General features: G+C 45.2%; 1 protein-coding gene across 3 annotated transcripts in view; it reads left to right on the top strand.

Moving 5' to 3' along the window:
• The first annotated feature begins 245 nt into the window (after positions 1–245).
• PSPC1 (paraspeckle component 1) overlaps positions 246–18,210 on the top strand; it is a 319,494-nt gene continuing 301,529 nt past the window's right edge. For 2 of the 3 annotated variants that reach the window (XR_004539827.1, XM_033948195.1), the window contains exons 1-2: positions 248–754; positions 9,926–10,227. Coding sequence is in view for 2 of the 3 variants with exons in the window: in XM_033948195.1 (XP_033804086.1) it covers positions 398–754; positions 9,926–10,227 (659 nt within the window). In the remaining variant the exon portion in view is untranslated. Of the gene's footprint in view, positions 755–9,925; positions 10,228–18,210 lie in introns of all 3 variants that reach the window. The other variant, XM_033948194.1, reaches the window with a different exon arrangement.

Below are 18,210 nucleotides of genomic sequence, written 5' to 3'. Positions count from 1 at the left end.
TGATTTGTAAAAAAAAAAAAATAGTTTCTATGTTTAGAAAATCTAATTTTTGGATTCTGTAAAGGAATATAATGTATGTTATATTGTAACCAAGGATGAAACAGGCTATAAATATATTTCACAAAATAAGGCAAGTGATTTGAGTCCCCTAACGCTTGAGACAGCTCCCAGCCATCCAAAATCGAACCGCTGTAAAGAACACACATTTCTCGGCGAAAGTGGGCGGGCTAATTGAACTGTTTGGGTGACTCAATCACTAGCGTCAATAGTCGCTAGATTTTTGTAGCGGCGCCATTTTGAAGTTGTTCGCAGTTAGTCTTAGAACGACCATCGTGCAAGGCCTTTATCGCGTGCAGTAGCTTAGTTTTCCAAGTCGTTTACCACCACGCTTGGAAGCATGGCAAACAGGAACCTCACACAAGTGAAAATAGAGAAGCTGTCCCAGCTGTCGTCCGGCTCCGGCCAGAAAAAGAATAACAAGCGGAATTTTGAGCCACAAGAGAGTGAGCCCAACCTCGTGCCCCCTATAAAAGAGAATGAAGTGGAGGATGGTGCCCAGCAATCGGGCCTCACTATAGATATAAAGAGTTTTTTGAGGCCGGGTGAGAAGACCTACACGCAGCGCTGCCGTCTCTTCGTCGGGAACCTGCCCACGGATATGACAGAGGAGACTTTTAAGAAATTGTTCGAAAAGTACGGGGAGCCAAGTGAAGTATTTATCAATCGGGACCGGGGCTTTGGCTTTATTCGTTTGGTAAGTGACGTTGCTGGGATAATGTTGTAATTGAAGATGGCGGAATATGTTATCTTACAGCTCGGTGCACTGGGTTCGGGTAGATGTGTCTCTTGAGCGCTGTTTTCTTTCCTCCATCCCCCTCGTCATTTTTTTTCTGGAGCGCTTAGTTTGGAATAGCCGAGTCTCAAACTGTGGTTTTTTTCTTTTTCTTTTTTTCTTTTATATGATCCCCTGCTCCTAGGCGTGGAATGTTTAATGAGTTTACCGAAGCTTTTCTTGGTAAAAAGTCACGTCTGCTGCCACTCATTAACCGAAATTAGTACGGCTACTGAAAACCAATGTACCCGCAAATCCGGCCTTTATTTTTTTTGCCGGCTGTTGATGCATATTTTTTAAAATTGTGTCTAAAAGCATATCTTGCATTTTGTTATAGTTGTAGACTTGTCTCGCAATAGCGATGCTAGGCACTATAATTGTTGTCGAGGGTGGGTTAGGGAAGCAACTGATGCGCTATGTTTCTGTCGAATCTGATGCACTAAGTCGTTAGCCAACAAGGAATGGGGGGGGGGGGGGGGAGAGAAAGATATTGGGACATTTGATCTTGCCTGGGGAGCAACTGTGCGGAATTAGAAAACCATATTTAATTCATCACAGTCTATGGCTCAGAACCCTTGCTTAAATATTGCTAGCCGCACGGTGTCGCTTTGTGATAATTTAATCAGCTTGATAATTGCTGAGGTTTTTTTTTTTTTTTACTTTGTGCCTGCCGCACAGCATTTTTTAAAGTAGGGAGTGCTTTGGATGCTTTCCTGGTGATGGGTCTGTAATATTCTCTCGCAATAAAATTTAATAAGGTTGCTTAATTTTAACAGGAAATAATCTAAATGAGCTATTAAAAAACCTGAAAAGATGTGCGTGGATGATGAACAGAGTCTCCGATTGACTGCCACCTTTTTCATTTTGTATTGCTGAACAATGTTTGTTGATTTTTCATGTACCTTTTGTTAGATTACCCCATGTAAACATATTTAGCGACTATTGGATATAGATAGTGTAAATGTTTGAATCCCGTGGTAAATAGGTACTGTACTGATAAAAATCCATCCATCATAATATTAAGAAAATTATTACGATAACATTTTTGTATAATTTAGTTTACACATAAGAAAAAGAATCGCAATCTATAGCTGTCATTAGAAGTTCGAGAATATTCTATGCATCTTGAGTGGCCTTAAATATTATAAATACTTTGTATCTATTTTCTACTGTGTCCATGAGATACTGTGTTTAAGTATCTGAGGTTTAGCTGGTAGTAATAATAACCCTGCTAGAGGGTAAGCATATTTACTGTTGAATTTGTGTGCATATACTTTCTTTGAAAATTAGTCCAGGAAAGCTATATGCTTGCTCTTGGTGTGCAAACATTTTCAAAGTTAATTTTTTCCATATATAGTAACATAGTAAATAACAGCAGATAAAAGATCTGAATGGTCCATCCAGTCTGCCCAACTGTACACATTATATAAATTAATGATTTAATTTTAATTGCCCTTTTTTCTTAGATATTTTTTGGCCAGAAACCCAGAGATCTGCCCAGTAGTTGCTTAGGTTTCACAGTGGTCTCAAACTCAAATCCTTTGCAGTGCCACATTTTGGATTTGTAGGTACTTGGAGGGCCTCAGAAAAAAAAATAGTTAATGTCTTATTAAAGAAATGACAATTTTGCTTGAGGTAAAACTCTTTATTGTTTATAAATCTTTCCTTTTGGCTAAGTCTTAATAATAATATTATAATTTATAGCTAAAGAGACATATGATCAAGAAACTGTTTTATTTTACTTTTGTGATTATGATAATCATACCGAGGGCCTCAAAATAGTACCTGACGGGCCACGAGTTTGAGACCACTGATCTAAACCATCTCAGCTGTCAAAGTCCTCTCCAGCCCATCCTCAACTGAATAGCTATATATAGGACCCAGACCATGCAAGTCTGCCTAGTACTGGCCTTCGTTCTTCAATATTAACCTGTTATTTTCTGATTAGAGAGATCCTGTGGCCCATGCCTTTTTTTTTTTTAACTCTGTCACGGTTTTCCTGTCCACCACCTACCACGGGAGCACATTCCAAGCATCAACCACTCTTTCCATAAAGAAGAATTTCCTAACATTACTGTTGAGTGAACCACTCCTCAACCTCAAATTGTGTCCTCTGGAAAAGATTTTGTTCTACATTAATACCTTTCAAGTATTTGAATGTCTGAATCATATCTCCCCTGTCCCTTCTTTTCTCTAGGCAGGGTATACATATTCAGGGCTTCCAGTCTCCCCTCATATGTCTTTTGGTGCAAACCTCCTACCAGTTTTGTTGCCTTTCTCTGGACTGCTTCAAGTTGTCTTATGTCCTTTGCCAGATACATTCTCTAAAATTGAGCATGATACTCCAGGTGGGGCCTCACCAATGACTGTAGGGGGGGGGGGCATCAACACCTTCTTTCTTCTATTGGTTAGGCCTCTCTCTACAGCCTAGCATCCTTCTTGCAACAGCCATCGTCTTGTCACACAGTTTCTTTGCCTATAGATCTTCGGACACTATCGGCCTAAGGTCCCCTCTCCCTTCCATCCATACTGGCCTCTCGCCGCCTCCTGATTTGAAATTTAGTTGCCAGATATTAGACCATTCTTCTCATTTTTGCAGATCCTCTTTCATGTTTTCCACTCCCTCCTTGGTCCCCTCTCCCTTCCGTCCACATTGGCCTCTTGCCGCCTCCTGATTGAAATTTAGTTGCCAGATATTAGACCATTCTTCTAACTTTTGCAGATCTTCTTTCATGTTTTCCACTCCCTCCTTGGTTTCTGCTCTGTTACAAATCATGGTTTTATCCACTAAAAGGCATACCTTCTAATCCTCTGGCAGTGTTGCTCACAAACATATTCAACAGGATTGGCTCCAGCACCAATCTTTGAGGGACTCCACTACTCACCTTTCGTTCCTCCAAGCGAATTTAATTAACCACCACCCTCTGGCATCTGTCTGTCAACCAGTTTCTAATCCAGTTCACCACTTTGGGTCCTAACTTCAGCCCATGAAGTTTGTTCAAGAGCCTCCTATGAGGAACCATGTCAAAAGCTTTGCTGAAATCTAAGTAAATTACACAGCGGTCTCAAACACGCGGCCCGTAGGCCGCATGTGGCTCTCCAGGTTTTATTTGCGGCCCACGGTCTGGACGCGATCAACAGCATTTCTCTTCCCCTTTCCCTTCCTTTTGGAGCAGCAGCGTATCTGGACGGCTCGTTCCGTTCAAAGCTGCGGGTTGGTGGCTCCTTGCACTATCCACTCCTGCATCGGAAGCCTCTCTGATGTCACAACAACAGAGAGGCTTCAGACGCAGGCGCGGATCTCGCAAGGAGCTGCCATCCGCGGCTTTGAATGGAATGAGCCGGCCAGACACGCTGCTGCTCCACAAGGAAGAGAACGGAAGGGGAGGGGAAAGAGAAATGCTTCTGCTACATAGGAAAGGGGGAGCCTAGGGAAATGCTGCTGCTGTTGTACAGGGAAAGGGGAAGAGAAATGCCTCTCCTGCACAGGAAAGGGGGAAGGGAAATGCTGCTTCTGTTGCGGCTGCACCCAATTGGGGAAAGAGAGGGAAGGAAGGAGAAGGGGGAGGAGAGGAACAAGAGAAGAAGCCAAGTTCATGGGAGGGAGGGAAGGAAAGGAGATATCAGACCATGGAGGGGGAGGGAGAGATGCCAGGACATGGGGGAAGGGAAGGAGACAGATGCCAGACCAGGGGAAAGGAAGGAAGGAGGGAGGGAGAGAAAGGAAGGAAAGAGATGCCAGACCATGGAAATAGAATGGAAGAAGAGAGAGATAGGAAGGGAAGATAAGACATGGAAACGTAGATTTTGAAAAGAAAGCAGAAAAATTGAACATTAAGTTAATGCCAAAGATGGATGCAAGGCAGAACGTGAAGACGGAGAGAAAAACAGTCAAAGGACAAGAAGGCCCTGGAAACATAGTTGAAAGCACAGAAAAATAAAGTCACCAGACAACAAATGTAGGGAAAATGATTTTATTTTCAATATAGTGATTGAAATGTGCCAGTTTTGAGAAAGAAAAGATATTAAACTTTAAATGTGAGGGCTGCAGAAAAAATAGAGTACTTGGAGGGCCGCAGAAAAAATAGTTAATGTCTTATTAAAGAAATGACAATTTTGCATGAGGTAAAACTCTTTATAGTTTATATATCTTTCCTTTTAACTGTTAAAGGAATGTTTTATAAACTATAAAGAGTTTTACCTCATGCAAAATTGTCATCCTATATAATAAAATGCTAGCCGCGCATGCGCACTCAGACCTGCGTGATCTGTGATCCGTAGGTCCGTGGTCACAGTGCGTATGCGGCAGCCAGATCGGGAAAGCACAGCTGGCGACTCCCTCCTCCCGCCCTCACTCACCGCCAAAACCACCACCTCCTCCTTCTCGTCGGCTCACCCGCCTTTAAATGGAGATAAAAGCACTGTACCGCGCTAACGCTGGCTTTGCTGTCTTCTGTCCACTGCGGCCCACCCTCTCTGACTACTTCCTGTTTCCGCTAGGGTTGGCAGCAATGGATAGAAGACGCCGAAGCCAGCGGCTGTAGCTGCTGATCTCCGTTCCATTAGCGGGGGGGGGGGGTCTGGGAGGAGAGGGATCGCAGCCTCTCAGCGCCCCCACCGAGGAGCCCAGCAACGTTTCGCTGCCTGGGACCCGAGTCATTTGCCTTCCCTTCCCGCGGGCCCGACTGGCGATTCAAGCAGCGTGTGCAGCAGTCTTCGCACGCTGCTTCGGGCCCTTCTACTGCCCTGATTTGCTCCAGACGTGCCAGAGTAAATCAGGGCAGTAGAAGGACCCGAAGCAGCGTGTGAAGACTGCTGCACACGCTGCTTGAATCGCCATGTTTAGTCGGGCCCACAGGAAGGGAAGGGGGGGTGGCAAAGGACTCGGGACCGCGTTTGTAGTCACGACCGCGGGGGGGGGGGTAGAGGAAACACTAATTCTGCTGCACAGAGAACTGGTGTGGGGGGAGGGAAATGGAAGGGGGAGGGATTGCTGCTTTGGACAGACAGACAGAGGGAGGAAGGGAGACAGAAAGAAAAGAAAGACACAGGGGCAGGTGCACAGGGAACTGGTGTAGGGGAAGGGAAATGGAGGGGGAGGGAATGCTGCTTTGGACAAACAGACAGAGGGAGGAAGGGAGACAGAAAGAAAAGAAAGACACAGGGGCAGGTGCACAGGGAACTGGTGTGGGGGAAGGGAAATGGAGGGGAAGGGAATGCTGCTTTGGACAGACAGACAGAGGGAGGAAGGGAGACAGAAAGAAAAGAAGAAAGACACAGGGGCAGGGAGATACACAGAAAGACGGACAGAGACAGACAGAAAGAAAGACAGCGGGAGTCGTGTCAGGAGGGGTGCGGAATGCGGCAGAGGGAACTTTTCCAAAGGGTGCAACTGGGCGGCTGTCGGGAACCTCTGATCAGGGGCAGAGCAAGGTAAGTGTATCATAGGGATAAGAAGGAGGAGGGGGGAGAAAAAGGAAGGGACGTCTAATGTTGGACAGGGGGAGAAGGAAAGAGCTGCTGCTGGACAGGGGGGAGGTAAAACAAAGGGAGAAGGATTGCTGCTGCATAAGGACAGCAGTGAAGGGGTGGTGGTGGACACAGGGGAGGTAAAAGGAAGGGAGAATGGACAGGGGGTGCAGGCAAGGGGTGGTGATGGACAGCCAAGGAAAAAGAAAGACAGAAAGAAAGAAAGCGGCTAAGGAGAGAGAGAGAAAGAAATAAAGAGAGACACACACATATATTCTAGCACCCGTTAATGTAACGGGCTATAAGACTAGTTTCTTTAATAAGACATTAACTATTTTTTCTGCGGCCCTCCAAGTACTTACAAATCCAAAATGTGGCCCCGCAAAGGGTTTGAGTTTGAAACCACTGATCTAGCATGTGTCCTTGATCCAACTCTTTGGTCACTCAGTCAAAAAAATTCAATCAGATTTGTTTAGCACGATTTACCTTTAGTAAAACCATGTTGCCTTGGATCTTGTAACCCATTAGATTCTAAGACGTTCACTGTCCTTTATTTCAGCAACACTTCCATTATTTTTCCAATAACTGAAGTGAGGCTTTTCACAGTACCTGTAGTTTCCCATTTAATCTCTGCGACCACTTTTGTGAATAGGGATCACATCTGCTCTTCTCCAGTCCCCAGGAACCATTTCCATCTCCAAAGATTTGTTGAGCAAATCTTTAATAGGATTTGCTAGAGCCTGTCTGAGCTCCCTCAATATGCTGGGATGGATCCCGTCCGGTCCCATTCTTTATCCATCTTAATTTTTCAAGTTAATAAACAGTTTCTTCCGTAAATGGCGCGGTATCTACTCCATTCTATGTGTAACTTTGCCAGACAATCTCGGTCCTCTCCATGATTTTCTTTCGTGAACACAGAACAGAAGTATTTGTAGGCATGTTTGCTTTTTCCTCATCATTCTCCACATATTGGTACACATCATTGTATTGCAGTTCCATTTTTCATCTTCCTCCTTTCATTAATATATCAGAAAAAAAAATTATCTCCCCCTTTTTTAGATTTCTAGCCATTTGCCAAACATATCTCTCTTGGCTTCTTTCAGTTATTTCACGAACGCCAGCTCTTTTGCCTTTATTTTCTCCACCAATAGCTTGGAGAGCCATATTGGGTTTTCTTTTTCTCTTGGTTTTTATTTATTTTCCTCACATAAAGGTCAGCAGTAATTTTTATCCTTAGACAAGCAGGCAGCATATGTCTCGCATGTCCATACCACAGAGTCTGGTATGGACAGTTAAAAATGTACTATCACTTTAAGCTTTGTCAAACTTCGAGATTGCCTGTACTGTACACGCGTGAGTCCCTTTCTGCCCAGGGTTGGCTAGCAGTTCCTCAGTTTTTAGTTTTCTGCAGAGTGAAGAAGTTTGTTTTTTGGAATTTGTCCAAATCACGTTGCCTTCCCAGTCAGCGTACTTTTTGCCTTTTGGCTTGTTTTCCTTTTCTTTTTAACTTTAAAATAAGTGTCTTTCTTCGGTTCTTTTTTCTTAAAAAAAAAAAAAAACCCCAAAAAGCAAATAAACCTAAATGTTAATTTTTCTTTCCTCATTCGGGCCTTTTCTCTCCGGTGTTTTTTTTTCTTACTGGTTTTTCATCTCAGGGTGCAACTGTTGAGTTCAACTTTGCCGAGATTTGCCAGGCAAATTTCTCACCTCCCTCAATCTCACGGAGGCCTACTTGCACATTCCAGTTTGGCCTCTGGTTTGTGATTCTCAAATGCCACTTTCAGCTGGATAGGAAAAAAAATCCCAAATATATTGCCCCCCCCAAAAAAAAAAAAAAAAAGCAGATGGTTCCTAGCCAGCTGCCAGAATCAACATAAAAACCCCAGGACTGCTCATCAGTTACCATATATACTTGACTATAAACCGAGCTAATCCCTTTTCCCTTGGAAAAAAGGTAGATTCAAATATAAACCGGTGGTGGGGTGAGGTTTAATATTCAAGTGCCCTCTCCTGATGTACCAGGCTCTGCAGCCAGTCCCCTTCCCTCCCTGCTCTGCCAGGCTCTGTACCCTGTTCCCTCCCTCCCAATGCCTCCAACAGGCCTGCCGTAAGACCCAATGGTTTAGTGGTGGGCCAGGACAAGAGGGATTCCTCCAGTTGTAGCTGACTCTGAAAACTCTCACCTCTCTCCTGCCTCCCTGGCAAACCTTTCAAATCCCCAGTGGTCCAGCGGTGAACTGGGGGCAAGAGTGGTGATCTTTGCTAGCAGCTCTCTCCTGGTTCACTGCTGGACCACTGGGGATTTGAAAGTTATGCTGAAGAGGTGGGAGGGAGGTGACAATTTTAAGAGTCAACTGGGACTGGAGGCTGGAGGGATCCCTCCTGTCTTGGCCCACTGCTGGATCACCAGGTCTTAACGTCAGGCCCAGTGGAGGCCTGCAACAGGTCCGGGTGGGTGGGAGCTGACCCTAATATAAACAGGGACCCCTATTTTGGAGCCACTTTATTTGGCCAAAAAATCTGCTTTTCTTCTCTCTGCAGGGTGTCCTCTTTAGTGCCCAGAACTGCTCAGATTCAGGCCCTGCAGGGCTTTCACTATTACATCCACACCTGGGGCCTGTAGTTTGTTCAGCTGATGGCTCCATTCATTCTAGTGAGAAGAGCAGGAGACTTCAAGTACTGTGAGGCTTAAACTGAGAACTGTGCTGTGCCTGAATCTAAGCTGCTCCCTGCATGAAAAACACACTGTAGAGAGGAAATGAGAAAAAAACAAACAAACAGGTTAGGAGCCCTGTTGATTTTTATATTCTTTGATCCTAGCAGCCAGCCAAATTCTGCATGCCCAGTTCTGTGAGGAGGGGGAATTTGCGTAAAATTTGCATTGCGCAGTTGTGCAGAATTCCTCCAGCAGACAGATATATAATACAGCAGTCAGTGCACCTAGACTAATGCAGCAGTAACAGTCTTCAACTGTAGTGAATAAACACTTTCCTCTGAAGAAGCTGTCCATGAGTGAAATGGACTGGCAAAAGTTCTGTCGGGAGCAAGCTAAGTGCTTTGTTATTAACAGAAATTCATTAATCATATTTGAATATTACAACAATACAAGCATTCATTAATAGGGGTTTTTCAAATATATCCTTGCACTGCTAAATACAATTTAATGATTGCAATAGTTAGCATCTGCACATGCTTTTGATGCAAAATAGCATACTTAAAAAAGAAAAAAATTACCAGGTTTTTCAGACCAGTGATGTTCAAGCCCCTTTTAAAGTTTTTTTTCAAGAGTGAATTTTTTTAAACACTTGGGCTTTTGAGGTCTTTTCCGGGTTTATGCTACAGCATAGAGTTAATGTGAGTAGCAATTTAAAAAAGACAGCATTATTTCCATTGTAGATTTACCATTAGGTTAATTTGGAATGTTGATAGTTTTCACCAGGTTATTTTGAATGTAAAAAATTCCAGCCATTTGAAATAAGATAGCTAATACTAGGGTTATATTAAATGGGTTGTTGAAACATGAATGAGAGCTGCTTTAGCAAAATACCTTCAAAATAATATTGCAGCAAAACTGCTTCTGTTCTTAAGCTTATTTATGAACTTGTGGCTTTCTTTTTGCATTAGGAATCAAGGACTTTGGCTGAAATTGCGAAAGCAGAACTGGATGGTACTATCCTGAAGAGTAGACCACTTCGAATTAGATTTGCTACACATGGAGCAGCATTGGCTATCAAAAACCTTTCACCTGTTGTTTCTAATGAGCTGCTTGAAGAAGCTTTTTCATTTTTTGGCCCAGTAGAGAGAGCAGTTGTTGTTGTGGATGATCGTGGTAGAGCTACTGGAAGAGGTTTTGTAGAATTTGCTGCAAAGCCACCCGCGCGAAAAGCCCTAGAGAGATGTGCTGAAGGGGCTTTCATTCTGACAACGTGAGTTGAATGATTAAAACTACAGTTAACAACAACTTATTTATTGCATAACTTATATTATTATGGTGTAGTTATTTGCTAAGTTGCTACTTAAGATCTTTTTCTGTAAATCTTTCCTTTTCATCTCTGCTTGATCAGTTCAAAACAATGGGTTGTGTCTTCCTACATGTAGATGGAGGTACATACTAAACTATTCTAGTGACATCACTAGTATAAGGGCTGCTGCAGCCTGGAACTCTTCTGTATTTCTGGTATAGGTTGCTCTTGCTGATGCATCAAGTCCTAGGTCTTACTCCTCAAGATGCAATTCATGTCTTGTGTCTTCTGTGGTTGAGTTTGGAGCACGACCTTTAATCCTGTTGAGTGCAGAGTTGCTTGCTCTCGAACACAAACTTTTTTAACCCTTGGACTATAGTTCGTTCTTTTTTTCTTTATTTATTTTTAAGGCTTTTGTTATTGGTCCCTATCCTTTACAAGTCTTTGCAGCAGCAGCAGGGAAAAAAAATAGGATTCAAATTTGGCTTTTTGTCAGCAGCAGCAGATGATTCCAGACAAGTGGGTTAGATCCACCTACCAGCAGGCGGAGATAGAGAACACAAAGTTGAACTCTGCATATGTGATGGTTTGCTCATTGGACCTCCACTGTTCTCTATCTCCACAGGTGGATGGATGGTTCTTCTGCTCCTGAATTCATCTTGTGTTCTGCTCCTGTATGTATTCAGTGATCATGGGGGGATGTAGGTTTGGGGTTCCTACTTGGGAGACACCTGGTGGTGCCGGGTTCCTACCCATCGCCCCTTACTGTTGTTATCCATGTTGCTTGTTTCGTCTCCCTCCTCACAAAAAAATATTAAAAAAATAAACTCTCAAAACTTCCATGGAGTGCTGCTTCCCTTGATTGCAGGTATTTGGGTGTCTACATAAAGGGCAGTCAGTTAATGGCTCTCTGAGTCTGACACACAACAATATTCCAATGAATCCCGGTGTCAAGCTTTCTCCTTGGGTGAGTTTGCTTTGGGGGGATACAGCTTCTTTCGTTCATCTACTCAGTCAGATTCCACGTGGTGCTTGAATTCTCAGTGTTCGGGGCAAGCGGCGGCTCCCTCCCCTCAGTGAGAATTCCTGTGGCGACCACATTACTCACAGCAGCGGCATGAGTTTTGGTGAGAAGGGATTTTCCCTTGTGGCACACTGAGTTTGGAACTTTCAACGCAGTTCCGATCGAGGCCTGATTCTCGCGGGGGTGGGGGGAGGGAGAGAGAGCCCTTGCGTCACTGTGCCACTGTTTTTTTTTTATGTCCTTCTCCTAACTCTTATCGTGCGGGTGGGGGGACTGGATTGCTGGAGTTTCGGGCCATCACTCTCACATTCTGGTCTCGCGTTTTACCTCCCAAACTAAATTCCATCACGACGTCTTCATCTGGGGTCTCATGCTGGCTGGGCTGCATAGATACATCCTCATGTGCAGCGTCCTAACATTTTGGGACTGTGTCTCATGGCATTCTGAGCAACGGATGAAATTTGGCAGTCAGTTGGGAGCCAGAGCATCAGTTTGGGGATATAGGCAGCAAATTTTGCTCATAGGTTTTCCTTCTGCTGCCTTTTACAGGAGCTGCAGTCCTTGCATGTTTCCCTTTCTAGTTAATGAGGGGTCTCTCTAATTCTCCTCTTCTCAAATCTCCGGGAAGATTGATCGGCTTCTCTGTCTATGCCATGTTTGGACCTTTTTCGGTTTCCTTCGGCTGTTCTTTCACTGGAGAGATGCTAGTTTTGTTTTTGTTGGCTTACAGGGAGGTTAGTGATCTATATCTTTATTTGTTCACTTTTCTTTCCATTCTCCCAAGGGTTTGCATGACTTTATTCAGGTGTTCAAGCATATTTTCCTGTCTGTCTTGATGTGCTCAAGGTTTCTCTATTGTACCTGGGGCAATGAAGGGATTGAGTGGCTTGCCCAGGGTCACAGGGAGCAGCGTATGTTGGACCCATGCCATCGGAATATTGCTACTCCTTGGGTTTTGGCCAGTCACTAGTGATCTGGATTATCCATCGTGAGAACGGGCTACTGTGCTTGATGGATCATTTGTCTGACCCAGTAAGGCTGTTCTTATTTTTGTGGCTGCCCTGACTTTGCAGGCGGCAGTATGTAGTTCATATGTGGCGCAAGCTTGTCTGCAGTGGTTGCAACACATGACGGACAGACTGGTGGAGGCTGGTGCTGCCCTGCTTCCGAAGTTCCTGGATGTGGAGAAGGGTTTGGTGTACTTAGTGGATGCCTTGTATGACGTTATTCCTTAGCAACAGCAGCAGATGAATCCAGAGACCAATGGGATAGCACACATCTACCAGCAGGCGGAGATAGAGAAACTGATTAACAGGTGGTCCTATTGGCTGGCACTCTCCCTGTATCTTCAGTATGTTCTTGGATGTGGAGAAGGGTTTGGTGTACTTAGTGGATGCCTTGTATGACGTTATTCCTTAGCAACAGCAGCAGATGAATCCAGAGACCAATGGGATAGCACACATCTACCAGCAGGCGGAGATAGAGAAACTGATTAACAGGTGGTCCTATTGGCTGGCACTCTCCCTGTATCTTCAGTATGTTCTATCTCCCAGCAGGTGATGGTCGCTATTCAACTAGCTCCTGAATTCTTGCTGTGACTGGAAAATTATTTTCTCCTGTTGAGGTTTCTCTTCAGTGAGATGGCAATTTTATTTCTCCTGTTGAGGTTTCTCTTCAGTGAGACAGGCGTGTCTGGCTGAACGGTGCCGGCTTTAGGGGTTACACCTTGGCCCCCCCAGGTCCCTGCCTCACCCTCCCTCCATTGCTAGAGGGTCTGACTGGGTCTCAATTTTTTTTTCTTCTTTCCCTTCTCTGGTTATTTTTATTTTTATTTTTTTTTAAAAGGAGATCAGTTGCTACATTCTGCCCTGTTAGTGCTGCAGAACCAGCTCTTACTGGCTTCAACCAGCCCTAAAAACAAGCTTGTGAGTATGTATGTGTTTTTTACTGTTGTTTGAACTTCAGGTTCTGTTTGGGAGTCTTAGTACTGTGGGTCGGTCAACGTATGTTTAAGGAATGGATATTTTATTGAGGCAAGTTTTATGACTAGAAATCCGTTGAGGGAGCCGGGACATTCCCGCCCTTTGCATGCACGCACTTAGTTTCTTTGTTGGTTACAGCGCGGCAGTAGCGGTACGATTTCATGCTCGCACTTGTTCTCCTTGTTGGGTTTCAGTGCAGCATTAGTAGTCCTGTTTATTCCGAGGCTCTCTTTTGTCGGTGTTTGTCGTGGCCATTTGCAGCTGATTGTGCAGGGGCCGGTTTATAGCAGCGCGCATGAGATGGGACATGTTTTTTACGGTGCTGTGGGAAGCATCGCACCGTTCTTCTAGTTATTCCCCGAGTCTGATTTTCTTTCTATGCAGACCGCGGCAGGGTAAATTTTGCGGAGCTTGAATCCGACTTTGTTTCTAGGAGCGTTGATGCAGTGGCAACGTGTCGGCGAGAATCAGGTGCGCGCTTGGGTCTCCAGCGATGGAGGGAGAGCTGCAGCATTCCGGTAGTTTATTTCCAGCTGACTTTGGTCAGGGTATGTTGCGGCTTCTCTCCTTTCCGGTTCAGACAAGTTGTACTTGTTTCACCAGCTTTGGGACAAGCTTGGGCAGATTTATATGTCTTTGTATTCTTGCTGTATTCACTTGAAGGAAGCTGCTAGTTTAATCGGACTCTGGGGTTAGCACTCAAGGGGATTACCAAAGAGACTCTGACCTGTGCTAGGTCACCAAGTCTCGGTTTGTCTCCGGACTGGGTTGACATACGGCAAATCACGGCACAGTGAGATCAGCAGTAAGATGGTGCTCTGTATTTCACACAGGTATCTCATTGTCTCTCTTGGGGTCCCTGCAGATTGAGCCTTTGTCTGTTGGTAACTCTCCTTCTTATTTGTGTCTCTGTGCTGCGCTGCATGTGTCTAGTAGTGGCATAGGATATATATGCCTAAAGGTAGTACAAACAGTTTCCAAGTTCAGGCTGTCTCTATGGGCATAATGACACTTCGCATCTTCCTGCGGCCAGAACTCTCTTTCTCTATTTCTGAGGGGGCCTGGACTTCAGATTTCCATGCTTATCGCGCTGGTTTCTCCTGTTGCCATTTTCTCATGGCACATGCTAGACGAACCCCCCGACCAGACAGGGCTGTACAGCTCCTTCTAACCAGGAGCCAGTTACCTATTCTATCAAACACACGGAGGAGCATGCGCTATGTGGCTGTTAGCCTCATCCCTGAAACTCTTATTAGCGATATGAGCTTTGTCTGATACCTGTTAGGATGCTGTTGTTTTCCATGGGGCGGTATATGCAGCATCTTGATTGCGTCTAGTACGTATTCACTTTAAAAGACATACGTATTTCGCTCACATTGCATGGAGTTAGTACTGTTTTCATGGTTCCGGTATACTACTGTTTACATTGTGAAACTTGATTTTTCCTAGGAGAACTTTTTTCTTCTTACAGATCCTACAGTTCTCATCCTGCCATTCCCTGACCTTCTGCACTTCATTCTGAGGGGATCTTGACTTCTTCCAATGATTCTTCAAGCTTTCTCATGAGGGGGAAGACGCTATGTTGTCAGGTCAGGGGGCTGTGAACGTTTTTCAGGATGCTTGCAACTTTGCATCCTTCTCAGGTTTCCGGTTCGTTCTTGGAGGGTATATGTTTTGTGTTTCCCTTTTAAGTGTTACTGGTCCTCAGGGCAGTTCTTGTAGTTTTTCAGGAACTAAGGGATGTTGTTCCACTTTCTGCATGGTGCCCAAGGCAGGGGCATTTGGCAGGCTGGATCCCATTCTGCTGAATTAGTTTCTCAGGGTTACACATTTCTGCAGAAAAACTGGGAGAATATTTACATTTTCACTTTGGATTCTGAATTGGCACTAGGTTTGCTTGCCTCTCTTGGAGCAGCACTTTTGGTTTTGGCACATGCCATTTTGCCTACCCAAGGCTTCACGAACATTTTAGAAAATGTGGACAGTGGTACCGTTTTGGCACTACCAGGTGATTCACCTACTTTCTTGACTGACTGCTTGATTCGGACGTCTTCCAGTCAGGCCATTTGACTGACATGAAAAGGGTGGTTTCTTTTCCTCAGTTCTTTGGGTGTGAATCTTCGAATTTGCACAGCACTCTTTTCTCCTGTACTATTTATAGGTATATCGGGGAGATATTTTTATTCATATAGGAGAGAAATGTGTTTCTTCCCAGAGACTATGGCGATGAGTCACAGTCTCAGGTTTGCATTCTTCTTCGGTCACCATGACCAAGAGTATGGGATTCTGTACAGGTTCTAGGATCTATGTTGCTGACTCCACTGGGAATTTCGGCTTGCTTTCCCATTATAACGCTATAGCAGTCACTTTTGTTCTGGTGGTGATGCGTTGGCCTCCAGTGACCACAACATGGTGTGGTTTCTCCTCAGGAAGGGTGTGGTGACCTTCTGCACTGGGTTAGCACACCGCGCTTCGCAGCAGTGGGCAGTACACGCTTGAAGGTACGTTATGCAGGTTTCTTTTTGTCTCTCTTGAGGCCTGTATATCTAGGAGACTTTGCTTGCGTGGGTGTTTTCTTCTCTGGTTCTCTGGATGAGTTGCAGATGGGTCTAGGGGAGACGCCGGGTGGCCGGTTGGCTCTTCTCTTATTTGTATGGCAGGACTGGCTTCCTCTATTTTCGGATTGGCAGTTTCTCCCGGTTTCCGACTGCTTCATATCCCTTTTATTAGACGGCCCAACGAGCTGGCAGCGTGTGCGGTGCAGCTGCTTGTGGCCCGGGGCACCTGTTGGGGGACCTGGGAGGGGGAAGTCTGAGATTTTTTTCCCTGAGCCTACTTCTTGGTAGACCGCATCTTTCTCTTTTCTGAGGGGGCCTGGACTTCAGATTTCCATGCTTATCACGCTGGTTTCTCCTGTCGCCATTTTATCACGGCACAGGCTAGACAGACAGGAAGGGCTGTACAGCTCCTTTTCACCAGGAGCCAGTTACCTATTCTATCGTTATTCTATCATTATTTTATCATTCGTGATGTGAGCTTTGTCTGATACCTGTTAGGAGGCTGTTGTTTGCCACGGGGCGGTAGATGCAGCGTCTGGATTGCGTCTAGTACGTATTCACTTTATGTTTAAATCATTTTTATTAAAGAGAAGCAAAAACTCACTACAATACAGGTCTCAACAAAAACAGATTTTCAGCATAATACAACACCAATCCCCCACCCACCCAACCACCCACCCAACCCGGGTGGCAGCAGCGGCAAGCAACTCAAGTTAAAAAAGAAATATAAAGGGGAGAAAGAAATATACCAAAGGGATTCTAAACATCCCAAAGTTGTTGTTGAACATAAGAGGTAAAAGTTAAACTAAAAGGCAGCCAACAGAGGCGGAATAGTCGCCCAGCTTTAGAGGACATATCAGCAATGTCTCTCCGTTCCAGTAACATTTGTTGTAACATTTGTGTTCTCCACTGAGCAAGAGAGGGAGGCTGAGATGAGAGCCACTGCAACAGAATACACTTCCTCCCCATCAACACTGTCTTCCGGATGAAAGACGAACATCCAGGTCTAGGAGGATGAAGCCTAATCTGTAAAGTGAAGAGAAAGTGAAGAGATGTAGTCGCCAGGAACACTGCCAGAGTTGAGCCACAGAAGATACCACCTGGAGCCAGTAAGAAGATATCAAAGGGCATGACCAGAACATGTGTCCAATAGTTGCCAAAGGTTGAGAACATTTGCCACAACCATGTCCCGAACCAATCCCCATCAAATAGGCTCTCTTTGGAGCGTAGAACGCACGTAAAAGAAATTTATAATTCCTCTCCTTCTCCACTGCTGATAGAACTGCAGTATTGCCCATGCGAATATCCCTACGAAGCATCTCCTCCGAAATGGGTATCCGAAGATCAATAGTCCATTTCTGAGCCAGAGTAGCACAATCCAAGGTACCAAATAAGTCTTGTAAGAACTTATGATGAAACTTCAAAGGTATAGTGTCCTGAGCCGTGAGGCAAAGAGCCTCCTGTAACTGATCATAAACTTTCTCCATCAGTATGCTCAGGGCCAAAGTTTGCAAATAATGTTGAAGTTGTCTATAGGCAAACCAGTCAGTTGGACGAAGATGAAACGTCACTTGTAGTTCTGCGAAGGAGATAGGATGACCCTCACGAGTTACTGCTTGAGAGACATACTGTAGGCCCGTCTTGGACCAACGACGAAACAAAGCAGAGTCCAGTCCAGGCTTAAAGTCTCCATTGCCCCATAAAGGAAGGCAAGGCGTTGTTCGTGGTGGGATCTTTAATAAGCGACACAACATCCGCCAAGCTACACGCATAGCAGGTAGTAGAGGGTGTGTAAGCAATTGAGGCACATCAGGCAAATGGAGAACATGTAAAAGGTAACTAAAATGGTATGGCTGAAAAGGAAAACATTCAATTTCAGGCAAGGAAAAACAAGCAGTATTACAAAACCAATCATGGATATGACGTAATTGACAAGCAAGATTACCGTATTTTCTCGCATATAATGCGCGCGTTATACGCGTTTTTACCTACCGCGCATACCCCTCGCGCGTTATACAAAAGTTTTTGTACTTAGTTCCCACCCCGCCCGACGCCCCGATTCACCCCCCCCCCCCCAGCAGGACTGCTCGCACCCCCACCCCGAACGACCGCTCGCACGCGCTCCCACCCGCACCCGCATCCACGATCGGAGCAAGAGGGAGCCCAAGCCCTCTTGCCCGGCCGACTCCCCAACTCCCCGACAATATCGGGCGACCCCCTACCCCGACAATATCGGGCGACCCCCTACCCCCACCCCGTACTACATTACGGGCAGGAGGGATCCCAGGCCCTCCTGCCCTCAACGCAAACCCCCCTCCCTCCAACGACCGCCCCCCCCAAGAACCTCCGACCGCCCCCTCCAGCCGACCCGTGACCCCCCTGG

Source organism: Geotrypetes seraphini, chromosome 6 (genome assembly GCF_902459505.1).
Source record: "Geotrypetes seraphini chromosome 6, aGeoSer1.1, whole genome shotgun sequence".
Classification (NCBI taxonomy): domain Eukaryota; kingdom Metazoa; phylum Chordata; class Amphibia; order Gymnophiona; family Dermophiidae; genus Geotrypetes; species Geotrypetes seraphini.
Note: the sequence above shows the minus strand (reverse complement) of the source record. Positions and strands in the feature narration are given on the sequence as shown.